General features: G+C 48.4%; 1 protein-coding gene across 2 annotated transcripts in view; it reads left to right on the forward strand.

Annotated features, from left to right (window-relative positions):
* The window catches only part of map3k22 (mitogen-activated protein kinase kinase kinase 22), a 41,781-nt gene that overhangs the window by 16,043 nt on the left and 5,702 nt on the right, over nucleotides 1-20,036 (forward strand). For both annotated transcript variants that reach the window (XM_030349606.1, XM_030349607.1), the window contains 12 exons: nucleotides 1,709-1,746; nucleotides 4,951-5,050; nucleotides 5,833-5,931; nucleotides 7,195-7,309; nucleotides 9,360-9,493; nucleotides 10,689-10,756; nucleotides 14,168-14,229; nucleotides 16,157-16,228; nucleotides 16,764-16,928; nucleotides 17,358-17,506; nucleotides 17,974-18,105; nucleotides 19,532-19,661. In XM_030349606.1, coding sequence (XP_030205466.1) covers nucleotides 1,709-1,746; nucleotides 4,951-5,050; nucleotides 5,833-5,931; nucleotides 7,195-7,309; nucleotides 9,360-9,493; nucleotides 10,689-10,756; nucleotides 14,168-14,229; nucleotides 16,157-16,228; nucleotides 16,764-16,928; nucleotides 17,358-17,506; nucleotides 17,974-18,105; nucleotides 19,532-19,661 — 1,264 coding nt within the window. The remainder of the gene's footprint in view (nucleotides 1-1,708; nucleotides 1,747-4,950; nucleotides 5,051-5,832; nucleotides 5,932-7,194; nucleotides 7,310-9,359; nucleotides 9,494-10,688; nucleotides 10,757-14,167; nucleotides 14,230-16,156; nucleotides 16,229-16,763; nucleotides 16,929-17,357; nucleotides 17,507-17,973; nucleotides 18,106-19,531; nucleotides 19,662-20,036) is intronic.

Here is a 20,036-nt window from a genome sequence, read left to right on the forward strand (position 1 = left end):
CTTTACATCATTTATTCTTTGCATGTAATATTATTTTTTCATAGATCTATTCAGTTTTGTAACCTGGTATCTTTGTTGACAGTACATGAATCTGTCCTCCACTAATCCAGACTTTACTAAGGTAAATTTGGCTTCATCTCTTTCCTTCATGAAGCGCTTTAGAGTCTCGTTCAGCCATGGAGCTGGTCAAGTTTTTACAATCCACTTCCTCATAGGGGCATGCATATCAACAATCTTCATGAAGCTTTCCATGAAGATATTTAAGGAGCCCTCAGGCTCCTCAGCAGCATACACATCAGTCCAGTAAATATCACCAATATTTGCCCAAAAAATGTCAGGACTATTATGTAGGTTCAGGGCTATTATGTACTTTATTGACCTTACATTTAGGATTTTTAGTTTTTCTGATAATTGTTATAATAGTATGGTCACTAAAAGCCACTGATAGAGAAACTGGTTAGTGCAGCATGGAGGAATATTTGTGTAAATATGGTCTATGCAAGTTGCAGAAGTATGGCCAGCAGTGTTAGTAAAGACTCTGGTTGGTTGAGAGATCATCTGAGGCATCTCTCAGATGTAGACTTTGATAGACACCATGGTGTATTCTATTATAGCATCATAATGATGTACACAGGCTTTTATACACACTATTGTGTATATTTGATATGTACTGTGGCTCTGGTCTAGCCCCAGTTTCTCCTGATAGGGCTGGTTTGCATGTGCAGTAGCGCGACGTTGTCATTGATTTTAATTTGTTTTCTAATCTCCCAGAGGATCGGAAAGTCTTGTAACACTTGTACCAACATGCCAGCACCTTTATCAGAGGCTTTTTATCAATGCAGACCAGAGGCTTTGTGTAACTGACACAGGAGAGAGAGAGAGACTCATATTGTATTGACCTAATCGAGTTTCATGCATCCATACCCTGATCCGGGGTCCATATTGGGGGTTATCGGTTGTGTTTGAACCGTGTCCCACTGTTCTCTATTCATTGGGACAGATTCTAGATGTCCCTGAGTGAGTCATAATTTAGTCTCCTCAGCCAATCGAGCGCTGTCCCTTTGCACGGTAATACGGTTCCATGTCTTAGCAGGAATGTTAACTGGCCAGAATTCACCTCAAATAAAGAAAAGCAGGAGACGAGAGCGAAGGAGGGAGAGAGAGGCTTCAACAGGCTGGGGAATGAGGAACGGGACATTCAGTGGTAACAATAAGGGTACCATAATCTACCAATCATTAACATCAGTTAATGCAGTAACAGCATTAACTAACAGTGGTCTGATTAATAAATATATACATTACATTTGACATTTAGGGGATTTTGCTGATGCTTTTATCCAAAGCTTTCGGAGTCAGTCACACAGGGCGACAGACAGCTCGTCAGGAGCATTCAGGGTTAGGTGTCTTGCTCAGGGACACCTCAACACTCACCTAGGAGGAGCCTGGGACCGAACTAGCAACCTTCTGGTTACCAGGGAACCCACTCTACCTCCTGAGCTACTGCAGTTATCCAAAATACCGATTAATGGTATTCATCTTTAGAAAATGTTCATGTTAACTAAGGTATTCATTTATAAATATTAAATAGTTTTAGGGTTACCGACACAAAAAGTAAACACAAACACAAACACCATTAACAGGTAGTTTGTGCGTGCGTGCGTGCGTGCGTGCGTCCTAACCCTGCCCCGTGTCTCTGCCCTTTCCACAGGATCTACGAGTGAAGCTGGAGCATGAGAGAGAAAAACGGTAGGTTGGATGGTCTTCTTGTTTTTTCTCCTCTGCTCTGGGCGGATATACGGGGGCTTTACTGCGGTTTCCAAGGCTTTATGGGGACAGTGGAGGGAGACCAATGTGCCATGGAGGCAGAGGAATTTCCCGGTGGTCAGTTATAAACAAATAATGAGAGAAATAATGGTTCACTGGTTCAGCTATAGGACGAAGTGAGGACGTCCGCTCAGACAGGAGGACACATGGATCTGTTCTCCGTATTAAACGCTATCAGATAACATTTCCCTTTCCAGGACGGCAAATGTAATTCCCTTTTTTAACATCCAAGACAGCAGTTTCTACTCCTGCAGTTTGAGACGTTTGTCAAAGAGGAAAAGTTTGCTTGACCTTTGCAACACAATCCCTGCAGCCATAAATCTGCAACAGTTTCCACGATGCTGCTGCTTCAACGCTCTCTGACTTCAGCCATCTGTCTCCATTTCTATGTGCAACTATGTGCTATGAGCTCGTGAAAAATGAAAAGTCACTTTCTGAGAACATCAGAAGAACAAAAAGCCCTGGAACATGCCTAGCTCTAACATGATTATCTGAATCAAGTTTCGGTTGGTGACACCAAGAGACCGAGAGACCGAGAGACCGAGACCGAGACCTCTCCATTCATTCAGCTCACTTCACACCTTGCTTCACTCTGGGAAGAAGAGCTCCTTCTGAATCTCCATGCATAACCCTACCTTGTCCCACTCACTTATGTCCAATTCACTCCACATTTTCTCTTTCTCTCCCTTCCCCTTCTCCTTCTCTCTCTTTCTCCAATGTTAGGAGTGGAGATGAACTTGTTCCTCACACACCGCCTTTGCTTTTACCGTTCCTTCTTGGTTTCGCGGGACATGTTCAATGCTAACACACCTAAGACTGACTGAAGACAGACCTAAGAAAGACCAAATGCTGAATGAAGACAGACCAAATACTGACAGAAGACTGATCAAAGACAGGTCTATGACTGACTGAAGACAGACCTAAAGCAGACCAAAGACTGACTGAAGACAGAACTAAGACTGACTGAAGACAGACCTAAGACTGGCTGAAGAGAGACCTAAGACTGACTGAAGACAGACCTAAGGCAGACCTTAGAATGACTGAAGACAGACCTAAGACTGACTGAAGAGAGACCTAAGACTGACTGAAGACAGACCTAAGACTGGCTGAAGAGAGACCTAAGACTGACTGAAGACAGACCTAAGGCAGACCTTAGAATGACTGAAGACAGACCTAAGACTGGCTGAAGACAGACCTAAGACTGGCTGAAGACAGACCTAAGACTGACTGACGACAGACCTAAGACTGGCTGAAGACAGAAAGCCCTTTTTGTCCAACATTTCGGTGACACACGTCTCCCAGGCGGGACGAGCGGTCTGTCAGCTGCATTCCGTCCACGCTGAAGTTTGATTGGACGAGCTCTCTTCTTTTCATTGGCAGGTAGTAAAGGTTGGAGGCAGGAAACAGGATCCTGCCTCTTGCCCTGTGTGTGTGTGTGTGTGTGTGTGTGTGTGTGTGTGTGTGTGTGTGTGTTTGTGTGTGAGTGAGTGCATGTGTAGCACTGAGAAAGTAGAAAGCCTAAATCTAAACGTTTGGAGCGGCCCTCTCCCCATCCGGGCCCCTCATCAAGGGGTAAACACTAGATGGAGCGGCACTGGGTTTTATCTCATCTCACGCCCCCACTCCCCCTCCCTTCCCAGAATGCATCCCATCACATGAAGCACCAATGAGCAGTCATTAAGATAGCAGGCGCCTGGCCTCTGATGAGGAAATGAAGGGATGAAAACAGTCTTTATCAGGATGCTGGGAGGAGATAACGGAGGGGAGCACACACAAAAAATCTCAGCCAGAGAGAGAGTTGGGAGAGAGCGAAACACATACCAAGAGAAGGTGGCGCGGTAGAGAGAGAGAGTGAATTAGAGAGAGAGAGAGAGAGAGAGAGAGAGAGAGAGAGAGAGAGAGAGATTGATTAATCTACAGTGAGGGTAGAGAGAGAGACAGGGGGAGATGAGGAGGCTGGATTCAGATGAGCAGAGAGACGAGACTAAGGCTGGCGAGAGATCAAGCTCTGTACTTTCCACCCCTTTACCTCACTATCTCCCTTCTGTTGTCTCTCCCCCCTCTTATACTCTCTCCATGCTTGTTTTTCCCACTCTCTTCATGCTTGTCTCTCCATGCATGTCTCTCCCTCCCTCTACCACTCTCTCCATTCTTGTCTCTCCCACTCTCTCAATACTTGTTTCTCTCTCCCTCTCCCACTCTCTCCATGCTTGTCTCCCCCCTCCTCTCTGTCATTCTGGGGGAGAGACGACTTCCTGCTGATGATGCTGCTGTTCCAGATTCTCTCCGTCTCTCTCCCCCTTGGTCTCTCGCTCTCTCTTTCCTCTCAGGAAGTTTCCTCTCTGTTTCCCCGAGGGGCCCATCGCTGTCCAAACTGTGGTCCATGTGCTGATTCAGAACACACACACACACACACACGCACGCACGCACGCACGCACGCACGCACGCACGCGCGCGCGCACACACACACACTCATTGTGCAATTCAATTCTACATAAACACTTTTTGTGCACACGCACGTATGCAGGCACTTTTCTAGACGTAGGGACACAAACATGCAGGAAAACATGGGTCACATACACACTACTCTAACTTAGAAAAACAAACATGCAAACACAGGCACACACACCTGCACATACATATAGTATACATTCAGTAGATTTTTTGTCTGCAAAATTTGCTGATAATCTTTGCATCAGACGGACATTAAGCATAAGAATGCACCGATTTCTATCTCTGTCTCTGTCTCTGTCACTGTCTCTGTCTCTCTCTCCTTCTCTCGCTCTCTCTCACGTGCGCTCTCTCTGTCTCTGTCTCTCTGCCTCTCACTCTCTGTTTCTCTGTCTCTCTCTCTGTCTGTACACATTGATCTACTTTCTCTTCGCTGACTTGAATAATGAACATTCACCATGTGGGTGCTTGATTCCCTGACTCCAGTCTCCTTTAAAGGGCCTGTAGTCACTCCTGGAGGTCTGCTGGGAAGTGGTGTGTTAAGAAGTTCTGGTCATTGAAGTGGTAACAATGGATTGAACCCTGACCTTTGGGGTTGTCCTCGTTAGCCTCCTGTTTCACACGCTTCGTGAGTTTGTTCGACCTTTAACCCGGCGGGTCCCTGGTGTTCCTCAGCATCATCCCGTTCCAGAGGCCCCTGCACATTAAGGAGCTGGTACAGAAGGTGACGGAGGCCTTCGACCAGAGGATGGACATGTTCTACCTGGACAGAGAGGTCAGTCTCCCTGACGCAGAAAAGTCTCAGCAGAAATTGCTAAGCCAAGTGTGGTCCTATCTTACGCCTCCTCAATGGAAGTCTAAATCCAAACAAACGTGCAGACACCAGAATCAGGACCATTCATCATTTCCTTTAGGAAGGAAAACATACTCTCCGATATTTAATTAAATTTGGTTGTTAAATTACTATATATATATATCTATATCTATATATTTATATATGTCTATATTATACAGGTATTTCTAAGTAAATGACCCCTAGTACCTAAATCTCATCCCAACGATTTTAGCATACTGCCCTGTGGTCCAACATAGGGCAACATGTTCCAACATGGGGACCTGTGGTCCAACATGGGTCAACATGTTCCAACATGGGGACCTGTGGTCCAACATGGGTCAACATGTTCCAACATGGGGACCTGTGGTCCAACATTGGTCAACATGTTCCAACATGGGGACCTGTAGTCCAACATGGGGACAACATGTTCCAACATGGGGACCTGTGGTCCAACATGGTCAAACATGGGGACAACATGGTCCAACATTTGGACCTGTGGTCTAACATGGACCTGTGGTCCAACATGGGGACCACATGTTCCAACATGGGGACCTGTGGTCTTACATGGGGACCTGTGGTCCAACATGGTCAAACATGGGGACAACATGGTCCAACATGTGGACCTGTGGTCCAACATGGGGACCTGTGGTCCAACATGGGGACACAGTGCCTCGTGGGTACGGAGCGCTACTTCAGTCATGTGATTTGTTTGGTCCAATCAGATGCTGCTGCCTCTGAAGACGCAGGAGGAGCTGGACCGGGCCGTGCTCCTGGGAGTCAACGGTCTGCTGCGGGTACTGCTAAAGACCCCCAAGAACCATGTGAGTCCACCACCCCTAGACCAGGATCAGAGGCCTGGCTATAGGACCCGTCGTGGGCCGCAGTGGTAGACCGCAATGGTAAACCACCGAAGTGGTAGACCGCAATGATAGAAACCATGGTAGACCACCTCAATGGTAGACCTCAATGCTAGACCACCGCAGTGGTAGACTTCAATGGTAGACCGTAATGGTAGACCACCACAGTAGTAGACCCCAATGGTAGACCACAGCAGTGGTAGACCACCCCAGTGGTACACCACCGCAGTGGCAGACCTCAATGGTAGACCGTAATGGTAGACCACCAGAGTGGTAGACCTCAATCTTAGACCGCAGTGGTAAACTATCGCAGTGGTAGACCACCTCAAGGGTAGACCGTAATGGTGGACCACCGCGATGGTAGACCACCGCAGTGGTAGACCCTAGTGGTAGCCCACCACGGTGGTAGACCAGGATCCTGGACCAGGGCGGGCACTAGCATATATAACTGTATAAAACAACCAAAGGTATGTAACCATAGGCCGTTATCATAGACCACAACCTAAAGACCACTACCCATAGATTATTAACCATAGACCACTTCCCGTAGACCAGTACTCATAGACCACTTCCCGTAGACCAGGACCCATAGACCACTACCAATAGACCACTACCTATAGACCAGTACCCATAGACAATAGACCAGTCCCCGTAGATCCGTCACTGTAGACCAGTCCCCGTAGACTGACCACAGACCGGTCCCTGTACCCCAGATGAGATGGTACAAAGGGCGTACTATGTGTATGAATGATTTCTAAAAGAACGGCCAGAGAGAAACAGTGGAAAGTAAAAGACTCAAACCACCTTTTTAAATATGCACTACTTTAAAAAAACATGCTTAGTTCCCAACAGCAGCTGAAGTACCCTAGTTCCAAACCAGGTGGGTCGCCCTTATCAAGGCCATGAGGGGATGGCTGAGGCCAAGAGGCTCCCACTGAGAGCTCATCAAGGTCTAGTGAAGCCCACCAGCCTGATTACAGCACCTTGGTCTCAGGCCTGCACTGTCGTGATATCAATATTGTAACCGTGTTAATGACGTTATGCTGTCCTCTCCTCCTCCCATCTTCCCCTCTCCTCCCCTCGTCTTCTCCTCTCCTCCCCTCGTCTTCTCCTCTCCTCCTCTCCTCCTCTCCTCCCCTCGTCATCCCCTCTCCTCCTCTCCTCCCCTCGTCTTCTCCTCTCCTCCTCTCCTCCTCTCCTCCCCTCCACCTCCTGCCCCTCCTGCAGTACCTTCAGGTGAACACCAGGGACAAGCAGAGTGAGATGAGATCTTCCCGGTCTTTGGGCGACCTGAAGGGCTCCCTGCTCAAGGGAGGAGAGAGGGTGCGCAAACACTCCACAGGTAGGTCAGGTGACCCCACACACACACACACACACACACACACACACACACACACACACACACACACACACACACACACACACACACACACACACACACACACACACACACACACACACACACACACACACAGCCTTACGCACAATGAGAGTTTAATCACACCGAATCAATCCCTATTGGTCGATCCAAATGCAAGAAGACGTGAATGAGCCATTTAGAGTCCTGACTAAAGTAATCTATGTAATGGAGCTTGGCTCATCGGTACACGCATGGAGTATTTGTTCACAGGGTGCTGGGCCAAGATCACAGGGAGGGACAGACCTCCAGTCACTCTGGGAGACACAGAGTTAAGACACAGACCTCCACACAGACGCTGGGAGACAGAGAGTTAAGGCACAGACCTCCACACAGACGCTGGGAGACAGAGAGTTAAGGCACAGAACTCCACACAGACGCTGGGAGACACAGATTTTGAAGTTAACCTATTGCAGGCCAATCCGGTCTGTGGGAAGATCATTGACTTGATCAATCATCACCCAGGATTGAGAGCCACAGAGCAGGACCAGGAACACACCAGATGAGTGTTGTTGGAGAACCTCCGCGACACGTGGCAGTTAGACCAGGCTCAGGAAGGTTGGTTTGGGTTCATCTGGGAGCAAAGGCTGGAAGATTGAAGGAAATTTGAACTTCATGTTTGTGTGTCAGTTATGATCACATATCGTCAGCAGCCAGACTGACGAAGGAATGATGAAATGATGTGAAACGTCTCCGATAATGAAGTGCATATAGCCGCCCATGAAGCCATGCTTTGCGTTGAATTCACTCTGAGCTTTTGGTGTTGTAATACGCTGCCTAGACCTTGGGGTGGATACGTCTACCGTAATGCGTTGTCTGGCAGTGTGAGCCCAAGCGTGGTGGAAGGATGAAGAGAAAACAGAAGGATAGAATCCCCTTCTCTGTCAATCAAGAAGCCAGTCAGTTAGAGAGAGATGGAGGGATGGAAGGGAGGAAGGAACGCAGAGATGGAGGGGAGGAGGGGGAAGAGAGAGGAGGAGGGATGGAGGGGAGGAAGGAACGGAGAGAGGGAGGGATGGAGGGGAGAAAAGGGAATGGAGAGAGGGAGGGGGAAGAAGATAAAAAAAATAAAAAAACCAAGAGAGGGATGGGGATTGAAGATAGATGGATAGTTAAAGTTCTTTATTTACCCCCAAAGGGACATCTAAAGAAGGATGAAAATGGTGAGAGAGAGACAGAGAGAGAGTACTAAGTGCTCAGGTTCTTAATTATTACTATTTTTGTTTTTGTATTATGTTTTATACAGTTCTGTATGCTCAGCCCAGAACAATGAGCTGACTTCAGCTAATGGGGATCCTTTAATAAGCAAATACATTAGATGAGGGCCAAACCCTGATCGTTTTCAACAAATGTCCCAGCATGCCCCTGGGTTTTCTGCTGTCCCTTTGCCTCGTGGTTACTGTTGTCTTTGGAGCGATGGAAGGCCGTCCTTGTGTAATGACTCCCAACAGGCAGGAGGGCCGTAGAGGTACCTAGCTGTAGCTGCTAGGCTGAAGGGGCAAATCCCAGAGTTTTGTTAAATCATTCTTGTTGTTTTTGCTCCGTCGTGAACTGACCCATGAATACCTGAATCACCCTGGGCTCTGCTCTCTCTCCTCTGCTCCATCTCTGGAGCTTCTCTTCTCTTCTTCTCTCATCCTACCATTATCTCTTTCCCCATCTATCCTTCCTCCTCCTCCACCACCACCTACTCCTCTACCACTTTCATCATCACCACCTTCATCATCATGCTCGCCATCACCCTCTCCACCTCCTCCTCCCCAAACACCATCTCCTCCTTCACCACCTTCATCATCCTCACCCTCACTATCTCCACCTCCTCCTCTTTCTCTATCACCTTCATCATCGCCGTCGCCATCACCATCTCCACCTCCCCCTGCACCATCCCCTCGGTCCTTCACCATCATCTCCCACTACTCCTCCTCCGCACAACACCCCTCCTCCTCCTCCTCCTCTTCCTCCTCCACCCCGATAGGTTCCCTGCACACGGGCCGCACCTCCCCCCCGCCGGGCAGCGTCCCGGAGGAGCAGCAGCAGATCGCCCGGCAAGGCTCCTGCACCAGCATCCACAGCGAGGGGGAGTTCATCCCCGAGAGCCTGGAGCAGAACGTAAGGACCGGGTACTAGCTGCGTACTGACGTACCAATACCAGCTCCGTACTGACGTAGACGTCACAATACCAGCTCCCTACTGAAGTAGACATTACAATGAGGACCAGCTCCCTACTGACGTAGACGTCACAATACCAGCTCTGTACTGACGTAGACGTCACAATACCAGCTCCCTACTGAAGTAGACGTGACAATGAGGACCAGCTCCCTACTGACGTTGACGTAACAATAACAGTTCTGTACTTTCGTAGATGTTACAATTAGAGCCTGACCGATAAAGGATTTTTAAGGCCGATACCGATACAAATATTTGCTGATTTAAAAATGTGATATTCCGATATACCGGCCGATATATATTTGCATAAGAAATTCCAGAAACACGTAACATAAACCGATTTCCCTAACATTGGTTATTTGTAGTTATTTATGAGTCCTCACTAAGATAATAAGGCAATGCATTTTAAAAATATACTTTATATTATTGTCACAACAGAAAAGTGAAAATCAAAATTTATTAAAGTTCTGATCAATAAAATGTATAAAAATACAAACTTAAGATATGAAAATCAAAGTCCTTCGAACAAAAACACAATAATCCCAAAAAAAGAAAGAAAATTAAAAATATTAATTAATCGTCCGATACCGATAGTTTGGAAAACGCCTAATATCAGCCGATAATATCGGCACGCTGATATATCGGTCGGGCTCTAGTTACAATTACCGGCTCCGTACTGACATAGACATAACATAAGGACCAGCTCCATACTGATGTAGACGTAACAATACCAGCTCCCTACTGACGTAGAAGTAACAAATACCAGCCCTGTACTGACGTAGACATAACACAGAGTCTCCACACAACGTGGTGAAGCCTCAGGTAGAGGTGGAGGAGCTTGCACACTGAGTCTAATTAGTCTCCCTTATGAAGCCATAAGCGACGGTTATGATGGGTTTATCACCCAGTCCTTTGAGAAGAGATGAACTTTAATGTCATGTGGCCATTTCTCTACATGAAGGAATGAATCCAAAACAAGGGAACAACAGCCTGCGTCGTGGTCTTTCTGAACCAGTGGAATGTCAGGGCTGGATGTCCGTACTGTGATCAGCTGAGGGTCCTGCATGTAGTCTCTCCTCGCTGATGTGATCCATGCTGACAATAGCTCTCTCTCTCTCGCTCTCGCTCTCTCTCACAGCTGCTCCAGGCCTGTGCAGACAACTCAATCTCCAGCAGCTGTCAATCCATAGACCAGGCCCTGGACAGGTGGGCTATGTGCTTTGACACACACACTCACACTGGGTCTGGGTGTGTGCTTCTGTGTGTATGGGTGTGAATGTGTCAGTTTTTAAGCAACTAAGTGTATTTTAAACACAGTTGCAACGGATGTAGCCATGGCGTTTAGGCTAGCGCCGACAGGCCACTGGGAACATGGAACCTGTGCAGGCACGCACACATTGACACACACAGACGGACACAGACAGACACACACAGCCACACACACACACATAGCCACACATACACATTCACGCACACAAATACACAGTGAGGTATTGAGGGTGTGAAGGCCAGTGCCTCGCCCCCGACCCCTCCTTCTGTCCCCTCGGAGAAAATCAGGTCGCTACGCTGTTACCATGACGACCAAACCCCTTATCTGTACACGTGGATTCCACCGTTATCACCACTCTCCGCGGAGAAGTATTGTGGGAGAGAGAGAACGCAGGAGAGAGACAGGGAGACTGAGAGGGAGGGGGAGAGAGAAGGACAGGGGAGAGATAGTGAAAGAGGTGTTGCAAGAGAGCGAGGGGTAAGGAAAGGTGTTGAGAGTGACAGCATGTGTTGAATGACAGCAGGAGAGCAAGAACATTTAAGAACACATAATGAGACGGTGTGAAAGAGTGAGAGAGAGGGATGTGGTGAGCCAAATGTCCTTGAGAGAGAACGAAAGAATGACGGAGCAAAAGAAAGACCCCTCTCTCTAGCCGCAGCGAGATTAAAGAGTGTTGGAGGGAGAGGGGAGGAGGAAGCTGTACCTGCACAGAGAGCTTATCTGGTCCCCCGCTGCTGGACAATGGCAGGAAGCGTGGAGTGAGGGAGTGAGTGGAACGTTTCCCTGTGAGCTGGCGGCGTGCCCCCGGCCCCCCGCCGCCCAGTGGTCACAGCAGAGACGTCACTCGCATGGGGGGTCGAAGGGCACGGCTAGACGCAGACAGACGGGCACAGTGTGTGTGTGTGTGTGTGTGTGTGTGTGTGTGTGTGTGTGTGTGTGTGTGTGTGTGTGTGTGTGTGTGTGTGTGTGTGTGTGTGTGTGTGTGTGTGTGTGTGTGCAGGGCTCCAAACTAACTTTTTTCACTAGGAGCACTGTGGCCCCTAACTTTCCCCCCTAATTTTAGGGGCATAACCAGAAATCTTTGGGGCAAACACCGTAAATCAACATGCCAATGTGACTCATTATTTCACTGTATTACTAATACATATTTTGATAATAGATGCATAAATTACAATGTGCGGTTTCAAATTCAGTGTCAAATTTTATTGTGAGTCTCATCTATACCAACTGTTTCCACGTGCCCGTGCATGCGTTCGATGAGCACGGAAGCGAAAGTTTCACGGGAGTGCGCCCGCTTGTCGTGCCGCTTGACAGGATGCTGCGCCTCATCTCTGCCCGCTGGCCTCTCCATTGAGAATGTAGCGTGTGCGACAAATGTCTCCTGTGTGAAAAGCCCTTTATGGCACGTAAAGTCCTGACCAGGTTCGGGTACCAGACGGGTGACCCGCACAATTTGGATGAAACGGTTGAAAAATAATGTAATGTGTCGGACACGGATGCGGGTTGGAAGCGTGTTTTGCGATAGCGAGCGAGACTTCTCCGATGCTGGATATGTTATTCAGGATTGGAGGAGTCAACTAAAACCGTCAACAGTGGATGATGTGTTTTTTTTGCACAACAATCTAAAACACCACGCCAAACACAAAATAGTGTAATTCCCCGGCGTTCCATCTTATGTGTCTAATTTTCCTTTGGGTGTGGGTCGGGTGTCAATATCGATTTTATAGCGGGTCAGGTCGGGTGCGGAATTTAGTTCACGCTACTGTGTCAGAACACGGGTCGGATGCGGTATTGCGGGTACGGGCGATTGCGGGTTTGCTAAATAAGACCTGTGCAGGACTCTGGCACTGGCACACTAGCCACAGGTCGGAAGAACGAGTCAATAGTTAGCGAATTGTTCAAACACACGTAGCAGGCAGCGCGCGGTTCAGTTTACTTCAGATTGAAGTGGAAGTGGAAGAACCAGAGACGTCGAAGAACCCGACAGTCGTTTGTGATTGATATTATTGTCTGGAGGCGCACACAGCTTTTGGACGCGATAATATGTATTATATGATATAGATATAAATTATATTATTTAGATATAGAGCTCAAGAACTCTAACGCAAGTGTTGTACACTGCTTTGTTATTTGGATAACTGTTCTGCTGTTGATGTTATGGCGCATAACACGTGTAGATGGGATTATCTCAGCCATCGTTTAGAATGAATTGGGGGAAAGGAACTTATGCTTTGACTCCCTGAAATACATGAACCACGACATGGAGAAGAAAGGGATTGTTGCCAGCGATTGTCTCCCGCTTGAGCCCCGCTTCCCGCTCCCCGCTGCCCGCTGCCGAGGGACCACCGCCTCGGCGCTGCCCGCTGCACGAGAAGGTGGTGCCTAAGCTCTGCCTGCTGCCGAGGTGGTGGTCCCTCGCCAGCAAGAAGAGGGGCTCAAGTGGGAAACAATCGCGGGCAACAATCCCTTTCTCCTCCATGTCGTGGTTCAGTCTACTTCAGATTGATGTGGACGTGGAACAACCCGACACATGGAGAACCCGACGCAGTCGTTTGAGATTCTTAATATCGTCTGGAGGCGCACAGCTTTTGGCCGTGATAATATTTATTATATGATATAGATATCTATGTATAATATTTATTAGATTGATATTATTAAATATAGGGCTCAGGACTCCCGCCGGAGCTCCCAGGGTGTTCTAGAATATTACAGAACACAGCAAAAGGCTGTGTGCGCCTCGCTATTGCGATACATCCACTGTAAACAGAGCGCATGGTACCGTGGCCGCAAGCTGCTCAGGGCCACACCCCCACCCTCCTCCTTGACCGGCCTGCCTCCTCATATGCATTAAAACCGAAACAGCGCGTTTGAGGAAAGTTCAATTTGCGACTGGCTTGTAGTGACTCTAACTATATTAAAGCATCCATAAAATAGCATGCCATGGGACCTCTAAAGAGCTCTCGTTGACCGGCTACGCAATCCGTACTGCACAGCGACCCCAAAGACGACGTGACTTAAATGTAAGCTTTCGAAAATACTATCAACAAAGCTTTTTCCTGAATCAATCAATTTGCTGCACACAATAAAACTGCTTAGGATCAGTAAATGACACCTCCGCCAGTGTTGCCAGATTGGGGCAGATTTCCCGCCCATTCTGGCAATACTGGCGACCCCCATGACGGCGGAGGGCGGGTTATCGTTGTTTTGAAACAATCGTTAATATGCAAATTCTAATCTATTCAGTTTTAACATTTACCAAAATTCAACAATTCACTCAACCTTTTTTCCTGCTCTATGCTGCGCTCTACAGACTTCTCCCCTTTCACTGTGTCTCCTTCTGTCTCCAGCCCTCCTTTCTCGCAGAACAACCGTGACAACAATTACCTGAACCACAACTATGAATACAAAGGTAAGAACAGAATCCATCTTTTATTCAATACATTTCAACAATTATTATCATCAACAGTCCTACAAACACGCTGAAACATGTGGCTCAGTCCCACGTTACCTTTTCTGCCTTCTACCTTAACACCATCGCACAACAATGCACAACTCCAGCAAAGACTCGTAATAAGGGGACATTTTTTTACAGATATATGATTAATGCAAAAATCATCTGGACACAGCTTGTAAGAGGGGGGGGGGGCTGCTAACTGTTAGATAGCATCACAGGGATATCCTATGCAGGGAGGAGTAATGGTTTCTGCTAAGGCGAAGCCCATGATCTCTAAGTGATGAAAGGAGAGTGGTGTAAAGATATCACAAGTCTCTGTGATTAAGCTGACAGGATTCAGCACCCTACAGGGGTCTCTCTCTCTCGCTCTCTCTCTGTCCGTCTGTCTGTCTTTTCTCTCTCTGTCTGTCTCTCTGTCTCTCTGTCTCTCTCGCTCTCTCTCTCGCTCTCTCTCTCTCTCTCGCTCTCATTCACAGCAGTACATACGCCCCCCTGTGGGCTTTGTGCGTGTTCCTGCGTCTCTTGACTCAGTATTTATTCAGCGTTTGCTGTGAGTAGTTTTTTCCCTTCCCCTGGCGCCGGCCAGAAAGCCCCAAAATAAAATAACAAAACCCTCCTCCTCCTGCCGTCGCCATGGGATACGACCACAAAAACAACGTAAGGGGGAGGCGGTCATCTGACACAACAGCTGCTTTCAATTGACAGTGGCTCCATTGCTCTCTATCAAGTGTGTGTGTGTGTGTGTGTGTAGACATTTGTGTATTTGTGTGTGTGGGTGTGGGTTTGTGTAAACATGTTGTTGGGGTATGCATGACTAAATTTGTGTTTGTATGTGTGTTTCTGATCACATTTGTGTGTGCCTGTGAGTGTTTGAATTATTACGTGTGTGTGTGTGTGTGTGTGTGTGTGTGTGTGTGTGTGTGTGTGTGTGTGTGTGTGTGTGTGTGTGTGTGTGTGTGTGTGTGTGTGTGTGTGTGTGTGTGTGTGTGTGTGCCTGTGCATCTGTGTATTATTACGTGTGTGCATGTGTGTGTTTGTGTATTATTAGATGTGTGTTTGTCTGTGACTGTCTGTGTTTGTGTATTATTGCGTGTGTGTGTGTGTGTGTTTGTGTATTATTACATGTGTGTTTGTGTGCCTGTGTGTGTTTTTGTATTATTACCTATGTGTGTGTTTGTCTGTGTGTGTTTGTGTATTATTAAGTGTGTGTGTGTGTGTGTGTGTGTGTGTGTGTGTGTGTGTGTGTGTGTGTGTGTGTGTGTGTGTGTGTGTGTGTGTGTGTGTGTGTGTGTGTGTGTGTGTGTGTGTGTGTGTGTCAGTGTGTGTGTGTGTGTGTGTCAGTGTGTGTCAGTGTCAGCATTGCTCCCTACCTGCCTTTAGTTACCGCTCTACTGGGGACGTGCCTAAGGCTAACTGAAGCTAACTCCAGCTAACTGAAGCTAGCTGAAACTAACACCAGCTAACTGAAGTTAACTGCACTTACTGCATGGCCAGACAGAGCAGCCTTACTCTAGTTAGCAGTTAGTAGCCCTCATAATAATAACAAAAGCAGCCCTGACCCTCCTGCTCTTAGAGGAGAGCCTGAACCCTGACTCTCTCTTTGAGGCTCTCTGCCCGGGATACGGCGCAGAGACTTAGTGATTACTGTGTAAACCCCAACCACACGTGGAATGGAGGCACTGGTTTTACTCCTCATGAAGCATGTGATTTCTTTGTATTATTTGTTTGGTCCATCCTGGATATGAGAGGCTCTGAAGAACCACTCACCTCTCTCTCTCTCACTTTCTCTCTCTCGCTCTCTCTCTCGCTCATTCTCACTCTCGCTCTCGCTCCTGCTCCTCCTGATTGCTCCTGACTCCCTGCTCCTCTGCTCCACCTGCAGGTCGCCATGGGAAGGGGGGGACGTTCCCCCGTCAGTTCCAGCTACCGAACCGGTACAAGGACTACGGAGACGGTGAGCCTGACTACACACACACCTATGGACACACTGACTCACAGACTCACACATCCTTTCACGCACTCTCACACACACAAACACACACACACACTCTTACAGACAAACACACACACAGACACACTCTTACAGACACACACACAAACCAAACACACTCTTACAGACAAACCACACACTTACATAGATGTTCTGTCCCATACTCAGAAGGGGTTGGGCCTCCAGTCATCGGTGTGTGTTTTTCACATTGAAGGGGATTGGTTGAGGTCCAATGCTGGCCTGCTATATTGTCCTGTAAAGCAGAAGTTGCTTGTTAAGATTTACACTGTTGCAGCATTCTATGATTTGGCTTACAATACAACATGCTTCTTCCTGTAGAGCTTAATGGCAGGAGGCACTCTGCTCTTAGTTTTGGCCCTGTTGTCTCTCTCTCTCTCTCTCTCTCTCTCTCTCTCTCTCTCTCTCTCTCTCTCTCTCTCTCTCTTTTCCTCTTTCTCTCTCGCTCTCTATATCTCATGTGTGTGTGTGTGGCCCTCAGGCCGCAGGACTTTCCCACGGAGCTTCATGCCTCAGGAGAACCTGTTCCAGCTGGTTCCGTCCAGTCGCACGCGGAGCTACAACGGAGAGAGCAGCCCGCAGTACGGAGACCTGCGGACCCTTGCTCGCCCCATGGAGAAGAGCTGTCCGCGCGCCACGCCCAAATGTGAGTATACAGAACCGATCAATCACGGCCAGCAGCCACTGAACACCAGGGCCTGCTCATGGTTTGGTAGCTGCTGGTTGAACTATCACTACAGCTTCACACTCTGGTCCTGATGACCCCTGACCTTTGAGCTAACCATCCGACAGTACCAGACAAGAAGAATTTAAAAGGGTCTATTTCCTACTCCTGCTGCAATGACAACCGCGGCGGGTCCGTCATTTTAGATTGAAGAAACAGATAGGGCAGAGGAAAAGATGGTGCAAAGGGTTGCTTTGTTGAACAGAAAAAGAGATGAACAGAAAAACTCAGCCTCGGTGAGGTGCCCATCTTCGGTTAGGGGGGGTACCGGGGGTCTTACTGAAGACGTGTGGATGGCAGTGGTGGTGACTGATTTACCGGAGGTGTGTCTAACGGGGTCTCTCCCCCCAGCCCCCCGGGCCCCGGTGAACTGGCGGCAGGGCAAGCTGCTGGGACGAGGGGCTTTCGGCGAGGTCTACCTCTGCTACGACGTCGACACGGGCCGCGAGCTGGCCGCCAAGCAGGTGCCCTTTGATCCCGACTGTAAGGACACCAGCAAGGTAAGACACACAGAGACCTGCGGTCCACAGACAGATTCATGTTTAACCCTTATTGTACATCTTCGTAAGTTCCAGAACATCTTCCATTAATTGTGTTCATTTTCATCCCTGTCTGTGTGTGGGTGTGTCTGTCTCTCTCACTCTCTCCTGTGCGTCTCTCTCTCTCTCTCTGTCTCTCTCTCTCTCTCTCTCTCTCTCTCTCTCTCTCTCTCTCTCTCTCTCTCTCTCACTCTCTCCTGTGCGTCTCTCTCTCTCTCTCTCTCTCTCTCTCTCTCTCTCTCTCTCTCTCTCTCTCTCTCTGTCTCTCGCTCACTCTCTGTCCCATTCGTGCGCTCTCTCTCTCTCTGTCTGTCTCTGTCTCTGTCTCTGTCTCTGTCTCTGTCTCTGTCTCTGTCTCTGTCTCTCTCTCTCTCTCTCTCTCTCTCTCTCTCTCTCTCTCTCTCTCTCTGTCTCTCTGTCTCTCTCAGGAGGTGAATGCCCTGGAGTGTGAGATCCAGCTGCTGAAGAACCTCCATCACGAGCGCATCGTCCAGTACTACGGCTCTCTGAGGGACCTGGACACCAGGAAGCTCACCATCTTCGTGGAGTTCATGCCCGGGGTATGTACCATTTGTTTGTTTGTGTGTACTACGTGTGTGTGTGTGTGTGTACCACAAAACTTCCACTTGAATCCACTTTCTTGATGAGTAAGCATGAAATGTAGAAAATATATACATTTTAAACATTTCCAGACATTAAAATCTGTGTTCGCCTCCCATCCCACAATTTATATGGGAGTATAGATCCTGTCTAGTATGTCTCCGTATCGCTGTGTTTGAGGATGATGATCAAGGATTGGACCTACTCGATTCTTCCTCTCTTTTATGGAAACTTCAAAAATTGAGTTACAAATAAATCCCAAAACTAACACGAGAACCGTTTAATAATTCAAAGTAATTCAGAAAAGGTTTTATCAAGGACTGTGGTTAGGGTATAGTCCTCAGGATTCTGGGTTCAATCCACGACAGCCGCAGTGCACATGGAGCTAGAGAACGGACCCCTACCTGCCCCTAAAGGACTTAATCATTACTAACTGGAACATGTCATTAGTGAGAGGGTGAATAGTGACCCAGTACTAACAGGGACATGTTATTAGTGAGAGGGTGAATAGTGACCCAGTACTAACTGGAACATGTCATTAGTGAGAGGGTGAATAGTGACCCAGTACTAACTGGAACATGTCATTAGTGAGAGGGTGAATAGTGACCCAGTACTAACAGGGACATGTCATTAGTGAGAGGGTGAATAGTGACCCAGTACTAACTGGAACATGTCATTAGTGAGAGGGTGAATAGTGACCCAGTACTAACAGGGACATGTCATTAGTGAGAGGGTGAATAGTGACCCAGTACTAACAGGGACATGTTATTAGTGAGAGGGTGAATAGTGACCCAGTACTAACTGGAACATGTCATTAGTGAGAGGGTGAATAGTGACCCAGTACTAACTGGAACATGTCATTAGTGAGAGGGTGAATAGTGACCCAGTACTAACAGGGACATGTCATTAGTGAGAGGGTGAATAGTGACCCAGTACTAACAGGGACATGTCATTAGTGAGAGGGTGAATAGTAAGTAACTATCAGTCAGGGCACCTGTCACTCAGCCTCTGTCCCCTCCCCCTCAGGGCTGTAGTCCTCCTGTCACTCAGCCTCTGTCCCCTCCCCCTCAGGGCTCTAGTCCTCCTGTCACTCAGCCTCTGTCCCCTCCCCCTCAGGGCTGTAGTCCTCCTGTCACTCAGCCTCTGTCCCCTCCCCCTCAGGGCTCTAGTCCTCCTGTCACTCAGCCTCTGTCCCCTCCCCCTCAGGGCTCTAGTCCTCCTGTCACTCAGCCTCTGTCCCCTCCCCCTCAGGGCTCTAGTCCTCCTGTCACTCAGCCTCTGTCCCCTCCCCCTCAGGGCTCTAGTCCTCCTGTCACTCAGCCTCTGTCCCCTCCCCCTCAGGGCTCTAGTCCTCCTGTCACTCAGCCTCTGTCCCCTCCCCCTCAGGGCTCCATCAAGGACCAGCTGAAGGCGTATGGTGCTCTGACGGAGAACGTGACCAGGAGGTACACCCGGCAGATCCTCCAGGGTGTCTTCTACCTCCACAGCAACATGATTGTCCACCGGGACATCAAAGGTAACGCATGCGACCCCGCAACCCCACGACCCCATGACCCCATGACCCCAACAACCCCAAAACTCCATGACCCAGCACTCCAACGACCCCACGACCCCAACAAACCCATGACCGTGGGGTTTGGTAGGGTTAGGTAGGTAACCCTAGGTTCTGGGCAGAAGGCTGGCTTCTGCCCTTACTGATTAGGATATTTTATGGCAACAGGAACCTATCTTCTTGTCGTTGTAATGAGCCTTTATTTATCCAGAAGAGGCCCATAGCATCTCTTCTCCAACAGCATCTGGGCCAAGGAAGCCCGCAGATGTCAGGGTTTCCCCCTGTCCTTTCACTGGCTCCAAACTGGATGAGGAGAGCAGTTTCGCCTGCTTTATTCTC

This window comes from Gadus morhua, chromosome 23, assembly GCF_902167405.1.
Source record: "Gadus morhua chromosome 23, gadMor3.0, whole genome shotgun sequence".
NCBI classification, from domain to species: domain Eukaryota; kingdom Metazoa; phylum Chordata; class Actinopteri; order Gadiformes; family Gadidae; genus Gadus; species Gadus morhua.